General features: G+C 42.6%; 1 protein-coding gene across 1 annotated transcript in view; it reads right to left on the minus strand.

Annotated features, from left to right (window-relative positions):
• The window catches only part of WWTR1 (WW domain containing transcription regulator 1), a 113,953-nt gene extending 103,845 nt beyond the window's left edge, over positions 1-10,108 (minus strand). Inside the window, exon 1 of the mRNA XM_042459012.1 lies at positions 8,554-10,108. Coding sequence (XP_042314946.1) covers positions 8,554-8,996 — 443 coding nt within the window. The 5' untranslated portion in view covers positions 8,997-10,108. The remainder of the gene's footprint in view (positions 1-8,553) is intronic.
• Positions 10,109-13,648: the final 3,540 nt, after the last annotated feature.

Consider the following 13,648-nt stretch of genomic DNA (forward strand, 5'->3'; position numbering starts at 1 on the left):
AAACAACAAGTTGGGTGACTTCAGATTTTAAAAAAGCACAGGTCCAAGAATAAAAGCAATACAAATGAGAAGAGTATTCCCTACCCCACACAGAGAGAAGTTAAGAGTGTAAGAGTCTTAAGAGTGCAATATTATGCATGGATACTCAAAAATCAGTCTGACTAAAACTCAATGAGTCTTAACCTCTTTTGCTGCTGTTTTGTGCCTTCAAGTCATTTTTGATTTATGGTGTCAGTGTATATAATGCCATTTCTCTTTTTAAGAAGGTACAAAAAATTCAGATCTGTATGTATATGTGTATACACACACACACACACACACAGAGAGAGAGAGAATTTAATGTTTTGGGTAAAATTTATAACAATAATATCTTAAACACAAATAAAGAAGCAGTTCCGAAATACACAACATACTGTACCCTTTATCTGTTAATTTATGGATAGGGTACAACTCTAGACAACATGGGTTTTACTGTATGTTAGTGCCACTGGCGGGGCCCTATTTCACCATCAAGGAAGTGTATAAACATTTACTGGCATACATATAATTAATTATTCACCTAGTCCCTCGTTTAACCAGGCAGATCATCAATCATTTCCTGAAAATAGCACCGTTCTTTTTATGGACAAATTTCTAGCCTTTAAAACTGTGGACTGTGGACATGTACAGCTATTGTCTCAACTATACTGTACATAGAACAGACACTGAAGCCATGGAAGGAACAATGTAGACTTTGAAGAACGATTCAGTGTCCTGCATATCTCCTAATCATGTTGCAATTAGTACAGAACTTTTATTTATGCAGGTTTCACGATTCAACTTTTTTTAATGTAATATCTAGTTCAGTATGGTGCAGAATTCATACATATAACATGACATTCTCCAAGCCTTATTTCTACAGGCATTATAAACTTGCTAGTCTCGCAAACAACCAGAGGCTGTGCAAGACTGTCCGACTGAAGCACTCAGCCACAGGAGTTCTCTATTTCTGACAGCCTTCCTAAACCAAGAAAACAATGACTGGGTCTCCCAAATACAACTTCAAGCCAGCTCCAGACTTTACACTGGCACACATTCCTGCAGATCTGGGAGCCATACCAGACTCTGCATTCACAGAGGCAATGTAGCTTGCAAGTGGCTAAGCTGCAGATCTCAGCTGCCAACCTTTCCATAACCATAGCTATTGCTGTGGCTAACATCAGCACCCTGCTCACTTCCATGCTAAACCACCCTATAAATTTGGATGAAAGAGCAATTCTCTAGCATGCAGCAACTGTACAAGAGATCTTCTAAACGCAACTTAAGACAAAACCAAATCAGTTCTGCTGACCCATCATTTCTTGTTGCAGACCAAAAAGCAAGCATCTAAAAGTACATCCACATACATACCCAAAGAAAGATAATCCAAGCAAATGAAAAAGAAGGAAACCGAAGTTCTCTGCAACATCAGGGTGAGCAGGTTTTGATAGAAGGCTGCAAAGGACTGTTGCATTCCACCTGCATTCATAACCCCCCAGATCTTCAGTACCCATGGGTGGTCACAGAGATAGTCTGGGAGATGGGCATGTTACCAACCCCTAAGGTACATTGTAGAGGCTTTGACAGGACAGGTTGGGCTGGTGAAAACACAGGAAAGAAGGGTCCTCAGAGTGAATATTACCTTCCTTGGGAATTATCCATACATCCTGAAGGAGAACATCTAAACCCCAGATCAAAGGGCCTTGAGATGGCCCCCAGTTGCCCAACAGCTCAGCTAGTGACAAATGTATCTGAGAAACTGCCTGCCACCTGAAGTTCCCACAATTCTCTAGCGTGACACAGCAGTGGCTGTTACAGAGCACTGGGGGGAATTCAGAGTGGTCAGTAGGTCTAAGCTGCTTCTACCAGATAAGAATGGTGACTGGGCAGGAGTGAGAAAGAGCTCAGTATCTGCAGGGTGGAACTCATTAAGGTGCTTGGCTCCTGACAGATACCTGACAATGGACCTTTCCACACAGGGCACAGAAGTAGGGTCAGTTCGCATTTACACTCAAGCAGACAGATGTGTGTACACATATAAATACAGCATCACACTTTTGGCTGTGGCACAGTGTGTTTTTGTATATATATGTGTGTGTTTGTGTGTATATGTGTGTGTGTGTGTGTGTGTATTAACACTCATACAGACAAATGTGTGTGTACAGATAAAAAAGGCATCACACTTTTGGCTGTAGCACTGTGTGTATCTCTGTGTGTGTGTGTATAAAAACACTCATAGAGACAAATGTGTGTGTACACATAAAAAAAGGCATCTCACTTTTGGCTGTACCACTATTTGTATATATATAAGTATGTATGTATATATATATATAAGTATGTATGTATGTATTTATGTGTGTGCATACACACACACACACACACACACACACACAGAGATGGTGCATACCCCTTTCGTAAGTTGCTAAAGGCAGCAATTCTCGCGATATTATGCGCTAGACAGTGACCTCATTCTTCACCCCGGAAGTTAAAAATGTTGCCCCCGTTCAGAGCCCCACAGAGCATGCGCAAGGCTGCCGATGCACATCAGCCAATACACATTGTATTGGGCTGGTGTGGTTATCCAATCAGCACTTGCCTCACTTTGCCTGAATACGCATTGGCCGATTCGCAAAACCTCGATTCGGAAGGCCGCCCAGGTGTGAATGAACGATGCGATATGACGCGAATACGAATCGGCAAAGTGTATTCAGAGAGCGCGAGTGTGAATGGACGATGAGATATGACGCGAATACGCATCAGCCAATGCGAACTGACCCTACTTCTGTGCCCTGTGTGGAAAGGTCCAATGCTAGTTCTGCCTGCTAGCCATACTTCATGTTTTGAGAACTCCTATACAGCACATGGGTGCAAATGCTTCTTTTTTGACTACTTTCTGTCCTCCCAATTGGTTATAGCTTTGTCTATATGTGGAAATTATGGAGGAGTGCAAGAGGAATATAGAAGATGATTCTGGAAGCAGTTTTCTGAACTTCTCAGCTTTGTTCAATTTGTATCAGACTTACTTCAATGAAGTACAGTATCACTTTTTTAAGCCAAAAGTTAGATCTGTTACAAAACTGGGAGTAAATCCCAGTGAATACAATGCAATTTAATTTTGAGTAAATTTTGAATAAACATATACATGTTTGCACTGTAAGTGAATTAGACTTCATTCTCAATTACTGTAGTAGGAGGAAACTCATACCTATCTTGCTTAACTCATTCAGATACGATTTATATCTAATTTATTTAGGATCAAATCCTAACTGCACTTATGAGGGAGTCCATGCTATTGAACAAAGTGTAATTTGAGTAAACATGCACATGACTGCATTGCATTTCTAGATCTAATCCAGTGTGTTTGCACCACTCCTTTTGAACAACATTAATTTCTTCTTCCATTAATTTTTGCAGTGCTGTAACCCAGTTTTGGATAGTTCCCATGTGCTCTTGAATGAGAATTAATCTTCAACAGTTTATCTACATACCAAGAATTCCAGAGAGATAATTCTATTGCAGTAAAAGCAAAGCATCTTCTGGCACCTTGAAATTCAATCAGTTATTATAGCACAAACATTTGCAGACTATATGCCTCTCCATCACATGCAGAAATTTTAATATTTTAAAAAAAATTAAAAATATATTATTTTAAAATTTTCTTTAAAAACATCACATCTTGCCAAATGATTACTTTAACCACATGAAGCTATATAAATTTAAATACTTTTAAGGTTGTGTGTATAATGTAATTTAAAGGTATACTTTTAATTTTGCTAGTTGTTGACATCATAACTATTACCATTACATTCAGTGATATACAGAAACTTGTGAGAAACATTAGTACAAAAATATTACGAAGGATTCTGTATGGTATGGTACAGGGGGTCAATGGGGGGGGGGGGTGTCACACCATGAGTTACTGCACTGAGTGACACCAACCCTAGTGACACCACTGGTCATATCCTCTCCACTGAATTTCTGCATCCTTTACTCTGTGACTATTTTGCAGATTCTTTAAGCAAAGGGGAACCACACAATAATGTCAGTGTCCTTCATATGCCCTGTTTGTGATTAGAAAGTAGTTTTGCTCTGTGTACAATGGAGATGTAGTACCTCATACACATATATACACACAAACACCTTTGCAAATGTCATTAGACCAGTCTATTCCTGACAATCAACCTGTCAAATTGTTTGGATTTGGGGGTAAGCAACTTACTATTAGGAAGTGTTCACTATTTGCAGTAGAGCACCATCTGGAAGGCTGCACAAGGTGAACCTATCACGGGGTTTTCTTGGCAAGTTTCTTCAAAGCGGATTTGCCATGGACATCTTCTGAAGCTGAGAGAGTATGACTCCCCCAAAGTCACCCAGAGGGTTTACATGGCCAAGCTCGGATTCGAACCCTGGTCTCCAGAGTCATAATCCATTGCTCAAACTATGGTTCTCCTGCTGGCCAATTTCACTCAGATGAAATTGGCCAGCAGGAGAACCACAGTCCATCTTGAGCTATACAGGGGAAAGTTTCCATAGACATGTAAGAAAGGTGTGTCTCTTGGAGAATGTGAAAGATTTTTAAACACAAAAAGCCAGTTCACAAAAACAAAAAAACAGTTGAGGTAGGCAATGGCCAGAAATGCCTCTTGCAGTGTTACAAAAATTCTCAGATGTATTGTTTTGTCCTCTGCGTTCTCAGTGGTGGGAAAAATGTGGGGGAGGAGAGAAACCCAGACGACAAACAGGCCTTCCTCAACAGTGCTGCACTACATACAAGATTCTTTTCATTCCCTTGACAAATGCAATTTGCGTTCAAGGGCAGGTTCCGTCTGGGATGAGGCCGCAGCCCAAATAATGGAAAGGGCTTCTGTCCAGCTGGAAGAGGCCGCAGCCTACTCAGAGAGCAGCCCCTTTCCCTCCCAATGTAAGCCACTCAGGACACAGTCAAAGGTTAAGGAAGTTACTTTTTGGGAGGACTACAGCTCCCAGAAGAGCCAGTGTAGTGTAATGGTTTGAGCATTGGAATATGACTCTGGAGACCAGGTTTGAATCCCAGCTTGGTCATGGAAACCCACTGGATGACCTTGGTCCAGTCCCACTCGCTTAGCCTCTGAGGATGGCAATGGCAAAACCCCCTCTGAAGAAGCTTGTCAAGAAAACCCCTTAGGGTCATAAGTCAGAAACAACTTGAAAGGCACACTACCACAACAACAAATGTGCCAGGATCCCATTGTCTCTGTTCAACCCACTGTTTATCAGCAGTGATGAACTGATGAGCAGCCCAGAATCTCCCAGGGGCAGGGCGACCAGATGTCCTAACCACAAAAGAAGACAAGGCACCATAAAATGTAGCACATTTAAGCAAAATGTGTAACAAATAAAAGCTGAAAACACATAGAAATCTAAATCCATGCTTCATAGTCTGGTCAAAATGGGAGACCTTTTGGGATTCCTCCTGGACAGAAGACTGAAATATAGGACAGGTTTTGGAAAAGGAGGATAACTTCGGGTCACCCTGCAGGATTTGAATCCTGGCTCAGCTGTGCAAACCCCCTGGGTGACCTTAGTCCAGTCCCACTCTTTCAGCCTCAGAGGATGGCAATGGCAAAATCCATCCTTGAAGAAATTTGCCAAAACACACACACACACACACACACACACCAGGTGTTCACCACCTTGAGAGTTGCCAGAAGTTGGTAAGGACTTGAAGACACCCAACAGCATACAAATCCCAGAATCCCCAAGGGACATGATGACCTGCTGTCCTAACCACATACGGGACAAGGCACCATGAAATGTAGGACATTTTAAAAATGTAGGACATTCCCAAACAAAAACACTAAAAACATTCCTAGAAATATAAATCCATGCTTCTTAGTCCTGCTCCAAATGGAGGACATTTTGGAATGCCTCCTGGGTGGAAGGTTATGAAATGGCGGACATGCCCTGGAAAAGGAAGACGACGGCTGGTCACCCTGCAGGGTTCGAATCCTGACTGGGCCATGGAAACCCACTGGAGTGACTTTGGTCTAGTCCTACACTCTCAGCCTCAGAGAATGGCCATGGCAAATAAATAAATAAATAAATAATCTCTGAAGAAACTTGTCAAGAAAACTCAATGATAGGTACATTTTGTACCTACATTTTGGCAGAAGCAGGCACTCATCTGCTTCCCTTTAAAATGTTTTAAGAGATGGTGGGGGGGGGGGGGAGCTCAGTGGGAGGAGAAAGGGAAGGCCCCAGTAATTTTTAAAATTAAAATTTAAAATATCAAAATTTAATTTTTTTAAAAAAATGATTTTTTTGAAATTTTAGAATTTTTAAGAAAAATTTAACATCCCATTTTAACCAACTCTTCACCATGTATATGTAAATACATTCAGGATGTGCATACGATGAAGGTACAATTTTAAATTTTGCTAGATGTTTATGTCAGAACTACAGTGCATCCTTCCCTTACGTGGGCGGGTCCATTTCAGATACACACACACTCCGTGTAAGGGGAATACTGCGTATGCTTGAGCCCCCTTGAAAACAATGGGCCTTGTGCATGCAGCACAGTGCACCACCACGGCCGTGCATGCCATTGCTTCTCTTGGCATGCAGCTTTCAGCATAAGCTGAAAGCCACGTATGCTGTGCCCACTTATGATGCAGGTGTACTGTATTAGCATGACATACTGTGGCATATATGGGAATTACGATTTACGAGTAACATTAACGCTAAGGTGGAATCTCTTTCCCTGTAGCTTGCATCCATTGTTCCATGTTCTAGTCTCTGGCGCAGCAGAAAATAAGCTTGTTCCAGCCTCAATGTGACACCCCTTCAAATACTTAAGCAGGACTATCATATTACCTCTTAATCAACTCTGCTCCAGGATAAACATTCCCAGCTCCCTAATTATGTCCTCATAAGGCATAGTTTCCAAGCCCTTCGCCATTTTGATGGCCCTCCTTTGGACACACTCCAATTTCTCAATCTCTTTTTTTAACTGTGGTACCTAGAACTGGATAATATTCCAGGTGAGGCCTGAGCAAGGCCAAATAGAGTGGCACTATTATATTCTATGATTCCACAAAAAAGCATGATAAGGATTCTGTATGGTGTGAAATGGGAGGAAGAGGTCAATGGCGGGGGGTGACACCATGAGTTTCCGCACCAGGTGACATCAACCCTAAGAATGCCACTGGTCTGTGAGTCGCCTCGGGTCCCTTCAGGGCAAAAGTTGGCCTAGAAACGAAGGAAATACCCTCATCCCTCCACATTCATTGGGATTAGGGGCACAGGACCCCCCGTGAATGTGGAAAAACCACAAATGACAAAAACATTATGTTTTCAAAAATTTTCAAAATTTGATTTTTTAAAAAAAAATGAAATTTTTGAAATTCTTTTAAAATTTTCTTTTAACATCATCCCATTTTAACCAAATCTTCACCATGTATATGTAAATACATTTAGGCTGTGCATATGGTATTGTAATTTGAAGGTTATAATTTTAAATTTTGGTAGTTGTTTATGTCAAAACTATTAGCATGACATCCAGTGGTATATGGAAATTATGATTTACGAGTAACTTTAATGTTAAGGTGGAATCTCTAGGTCTTTCAGTGCAACTCTGTGATCAACATCTGCCAGACACTGACCACAGAATTAAGCTGGAGGAGCTACTAATGCCAAGTGGAGCGTTCTCGCTAGGTCTTCCAGTGCAACTCTGTGGTCAACATGTGCTAGACATGTACCATAGAATTGCACTGGAGGGGCTACAAATGCCTAGTGGAGTGTTCTCTATAGGTCATTCGGCACGCCTTTTGATTAACCATAGAAGACCTAGATATTCCTAGAAAGAACATACAGTGGACCCTTGTTATACACTGGGGTTTGGTTCCAAGATCCTCTGTGGATAACAAAATCTGTGGATGCTCAAGTCCCATTAAACGTAATGACAGAGCAAAATGGTGTCCCTTATAAAAAATGGAAAATCAAGGTTTGATATTTGAAATTTAGACTCTTTTTTGAACATTTTCAAACCATGGATGCTTGAATCCGTGTATAAGAAATCCATGTATAAGAAGGGCCAACTGTATTAATAAAACCCGTGAATAATCAAATCCACAAAAGTGGAGGGGTGAATGTAGATGGAAAGGGCTATCAGTATATACAGTACTCATGTAGAAGTCTAAAAACTTATGCCCAAAAACTGACCCCAAAATCCCAAGTAGACTTATTTATGGGTCACTATGGAAACTTGATAGCAGTTTAGCAAGAGGAGAGGAGTTCAGCAAGAAAGAGCCAAGCAGAAAGAGTCCTGGGTGATTGACTGATAGTGCGTTTGTTGAAGAGTTCCCCTCCCGCCGGTGCATCTGGCTGAAATGATGAAGCAAAAAGCCTCCATGAGTCTCTCTTGCCATACGCACAGATACATACACTGAAGGAGCCTCCCGGTTTTACTCTCAACCTATCCATGGCTCATGGCCCCAAAACATGACCTCGACTTATACATGAGGTCAACTTACAGTTGGATATATACGGTAAGCTTACTTGAGGAAGTAGCGCTGGCCGGTGTGGGTGAGGGCCATCTCCCATCCGGGGGGCAAGGGGAGCTCGTCGGTCACGTCGTAGGACTGCTGCCGGAGGTGAGCATGCTGCTGAGCCAGGGACCCGGAGGAGGAGGAGGAGGAGGCGGTGGCCGAGGCCCCCAGGCCCAGCTGCAGGGAGGCCGGCGAGGAGTGGGAGCGGACGTGGTGGGCCCCGATGGCGCTGAGGCGGGGCGGGTGGCTGCCGGAGTCGGTGCTGGACTGCCGCGAGTGGGACCCCGAGTCCGGCTCCTTGAAGAAGGACTCCGGCAGGATTTTCTTCCTCCATGAGCTGGGCGTCGGGTTCATGACTGAGTTGAAGAGGGCCTCCAGGTCCGTGTCCAGGTCCTGGGTGACATGGATGACCTGCTGGCCTGGCGGAGGAGGAGGCACTGGAGCGGGGTTCATTCTCCCACCTGGAAGGGACCCCAAGGCAGAGGACAGAAAAGAGAGAAAAGAGGAAAGCAGAGGAGAGCCCCAGAAAAGAAAAAGAACCTGGAGCGAATCAAAGCCCCCAGGCCCTAGATCTCCTTTTGCAAACTTGTCCAAACTCCCTTCCTGCCAGAATAGTTGTGCAGCAAAGCAAAAGAGCTCTTAGAGAGAAGAGAAGGAGAGAGATTCTTTGGAAAGGACCAAACCACTCTCCCAACTAGTTAGTTCCGAATCATTAACAGTCCAAAGGCACGTCCTTCGGCCAACCTTCTCCCCCCAAAACAACTTTTCTGAGACAAGGAGCCTTCTCTGAAGTCAGAGAGCCCTGGTCCCAGAGGAAACTCCCATTCCCAGCATTCAGGAGCCCTGAGCCCGAGGCAGTGAAAGCGGCCTCAAAGGGGGTGATCTGGGCCGGACCCAAAGGCTCTCCCAACTAGTTCCCAGTCCCAAAGTTACAAAGGAACTTCCTGGAGCCTCCCTTCTCCCGAGCTGCCCTTCAAGCCTCAAGTCCCCAGCCCCTTCCTCTCTCTCTCTCTCTCTCTCCTTGGAACAAGCCCCAAACAACAGCAAGAGCCACCCTTTGGGCCGCTCTTGGTCCCAAGGCCGGTGCCGCTCTTTCCGGGCGAGGCAGGCGGAGATGGGACGCTTCCCCCAGGAAAGTGAAACAGGAAAAGAAAGGCCAGGGAAGCGGCAGCAAAGAGGAGAACGTTCAGATCCTCCGCGTTCTGATTGCGAACGTTCCGACTCTGGAGAGGTTTCCGGTTTGGAACGTTCGGACCTTGAAGGTTCTGATGGCAGCGAAGGCAGCGGCAGAAGGTTGGCGCGGCGAAAGTCACTTCGGAGGGGCCCTTTCCTTCTTCCTCGGGAGTCTTGCTGGCCTTGAAAGCCCTGGAGCCCAAAAAGGGCTTCAGCTCCAAAAGGTCTTGCCTTTCCTGAAAGGAGGGAGGAGAGCCACCCCTTCCTCAGAAGCAGCTAGGAGTGCCCCAACTCAGCTCCCTTCCCCTCCTCCCCAAAAGACACTCCTGGGCGGCGCAGAAAGTTTGGCAGCTGCATTATTCATGAGCTCAGAGGCTGGGACCGGCCCGACGACGATGCTGCTGCTGATGCTGCCAGCCCCCCAGCAGCCCTCCTCCCCCGCCTCCGCCTCTTCCTCCCCTCCAGAGCCGGACTGGGCTGGGCCGCCTTGGGCCTCCTCTGCCCTTGTTTTAACTTCTTCCAGCATTGTTTTTGCTTCCCCTCCTTCTGCTGGCCAAGAGGAGCCTCCTGCGGGTGGGTTCGGGAGCTGGAAGGCAAGCATCCCACACTGCATCCACACTGGAGAAATATCCCGGTTTGGCCCCGCTTTAACCAAGGCTATGGAATTCCAAGGCTGTGGAATTCTAGGAGTTGGAGTTTGTTGTGGGGCCCAGAGCGGGAAACAGGACTGGGTCTGAGGTAGTAGTAATAATAATAATAATAATAATAATAATAATCAGCCAAGCTGTATGTGGAGAGATCTTGCAGCCCCTTTAGAGGCTGACTGAAAGAAAAGAAGTTGGCTTTCCTAGACTTCAGCCGACTTCCTCAGATGCATTTTTGGGGGAAGAAAATTAAAAGAAAAAAAAAGATAAAAGGAAATTTAAACAGAATTTCAAAATCTTTGGAGAAATTCATGTGAAACCTTGAACATTCCCCGTCAGCCGTAATCCCCGTACATCCCCCTGAATGTCACACTAGTCGTTCTGATGGAAACCACCAGCAACATTTGGAAAAGAGATGCCACCTCAACCTGAATGCAGCGGTTCTCAGCCTGTAGCAAAATTACAATTAGGAAGTAGCAACAAAAATAATTTTACAGTTGGGGATCACCATACGAGGGAACGGTATTAAAGGGTCACAGCATTAGCAAAGTTGGGAACCACTACCTTAATGTTACTCATACATTGTCATTCCCGTATATATGCTGAATGTCATTCTAACAGTTCTGACATAAGCAACCAGCAAAATTTAAAAGTATAATTATTTTATACATAATTTCATGTTTTGCTTATGTTTTATTTTGCTTTGTAAGCCGCCTCGATCTTGGTGGAGAGGCGGCATATAAATTATTATTATTATTATTATTATTATTATTATTATTATTATTATTGCCTTCAAATGACAGTATCATACACACAGCCTAAATGTATTTACATATACATGGCAAAGAGCTGGTTAAAATGGGATGCTGTTAAAAAGAAAAAAAAATATTTTTTAAAAAATTAAAAGTTTAAAATTTGAAATTTTAATTTTTTTTATTTTCCAAGACAAAACAAAAATACAAATAACTGAATACACAACACGCAAAAGCAAATAGACAGATACACACAATAAGACAATTAAAATCTTGTATTTCTAAAAGACTTCCGAAGACTTCGCCGATTCATTAGTTCGTCTTCTTTTCTGTATATCTTCTTCTAAATTAAAGTTTCTATAATGTTTACCCTTCTTGTATCCATAATTTTACTATAAATTTGTAATATAACATAAACCATGCCATAAATTGATGAAACATTAACTTCTCAGTCTTATTCCCCAGTTGATTCTTTAAGCTCTATCAACAGATCTCTCCTCCATTTCATCTTTATATATTTAAGTACTTTTTCCCATTCATCCATTTTGGTTTTCCTAAATTCTCTGTTTAACTCTTTTGACAGAATATCTATTTCCTAACATGTCTATCAGTTTAATAATCCATTCATCGATTTGCATATCTTTTCTCACTTTCCAGTATCTGGCATATACCAATCTAGCTGAAGTTAACATATAAAAATTAATATTTCCATATTTTTTCTCTGTATTTTCTTCTAACATATTTAAAAGTAAAATTTCTGGTTTAAACTCAAGTTTTATTCTCACTATCTCCTTTATACTCTTATACATATTTCTTTCCAGAATTTCTCTGCTTCTGCATAGGACCACCAAAAGTGGAAGAAGGTAGCCTCCTCTCTTTCCCATTTCCAACCAGTGTTTTCCCTGGTACCATATATTTTACTTATTTTATCTGGTGATAAATACCATCTATATAGAATTTTATAAATTTTTTCCCTTACGTCCTGACTGCTAGAGTAGTTTAATCTTTTATTCCATGATTGTTCCCATTGATCGAGCTGTAATGTGTGCCTCAATCTCTTGCCCATTGGATCACATTTTCCTTTATAAGATCTTCAGTGTATAAAAATTTGAAATTTTAATCTGAAAAAAAAAAATCCTGGGGCCTTTTCCTTTCTCCTTTCACCTAGGTTTTGAAAATACTGAAAAAAGTATTAATTCTAAATAGAAATCCTTGATTTTCTGTTTTATATAAGGGATGCCATTTTGATATGCCATTGTATTTCATGGGACTTGAGCATCCATGGATTTTGGTATCCACAGGGGATCCTGGAACCAAACCCCAGCAGATAACAAGGACCCACTGTATGTCCCTGGTTTTCCACTCCCCTAAATGCATCTGAGGAAGTAGACTTTAGTCTATGAAAACTCAGGTTGACAGCTTCTTTCTTTCAGTCTCAAAAGTGCTGCAAGATGTCTCTACATATATGTACTCTAGTTACAGCCAGATGCACATAGAGATAGATGGAGTTTCATCTGCCATACTCATATTCCCAATTTACATTTTTATGTTATAGGTTCCTCCAGTCTAACGCTTGGAAAGATCGCCTAGTGGACATGGGAGGATGGGAGTGACTTTCTGGAGCACTCCTTTTATAAGATTGCTGCATTCTTCATCCCAGATAAAGTGCAGTTGACCCTGCGCTTTTGCAGTTTTGACGTCTGCAGATTTAATTATTAGGAGATAATCCTGTTTGAGACCGCTTTAACTGTCCCGTTTTAGTGCTAGGAAATCCTGGGAATTGCAGTTTGTGGTGGCACCAGTGTTCTGACAGATAAGGCTAAATGTCTCACAAAACTACAGTTCCAAGAATTCCCTAGCATTGCGCCAGGGCAGTTAAAGCAGTCTCAAACTGGATTATTTCTACAGTGTGTTTTTGTCCTATATCTCTTGTCCCCAGTATTCAACCCCCAAGCCATCATTAGAGACTAGCCAGGTTCTGCCTCCTTAAATACCTCTGTCCTCACTGGAGAAAGAATCTGGTTTGACACCGCTTTAACTGCCATGGCTCAATGCTAGGAATTCTGGGAACTGTAAGACATTTAGCTTTCTTGATCAGACAGCTCTGGTGCCACAATAAATTACAATTCACAGGATTCCCTAGCGCTAAGCCTTTTCTACATCTTTCTGTGATACAGAACAAACTTGTTAGACGTGCTGTTTGCATCCTATATGGAGCCTGCTATGTGTGTCTATGTGCCTGCAAATGCCTTTGTGTCGCCCGGCAACTTATGATGACCCCATGAATTTCATAGGGTTTTCTTAGGCAAGGAATACTCAGAGGTGGTTTTGCCAGTTCCTTGCTCTGAAACATAGCCTACAGCACTTGATATTCATTGGTCTACAATCTAAGTACTAACCTTGGCTCACCCTGTTTAGCTTCCAAGATCAGACAGGATCTCATGCTTGAGGGTATTTGAGCCCTGCAATAAAAACATGCACATTTTAATCTACAATTTCAAAGGGCATCAGCATGTTTCTCTGCCTTTCCTGTAAA

The sequence above is a fragment of the Sceloporus undulatus genome, chromosome 3 (genome assembly GCF_019175285.1).
Source record: "Sceloporus undulatus isolate JIND9_A2432 ecotype Alabama chromosome 3, SceUnd_v1.1, whole genome shotgun sequence".
NCBI classification, from domain to species: Eukaryota; Metazoa; Chordata; class Lepidosauria; order Squamata; family Phrynosomatidae; genus Sceloporus; species Sceloporus undulatus.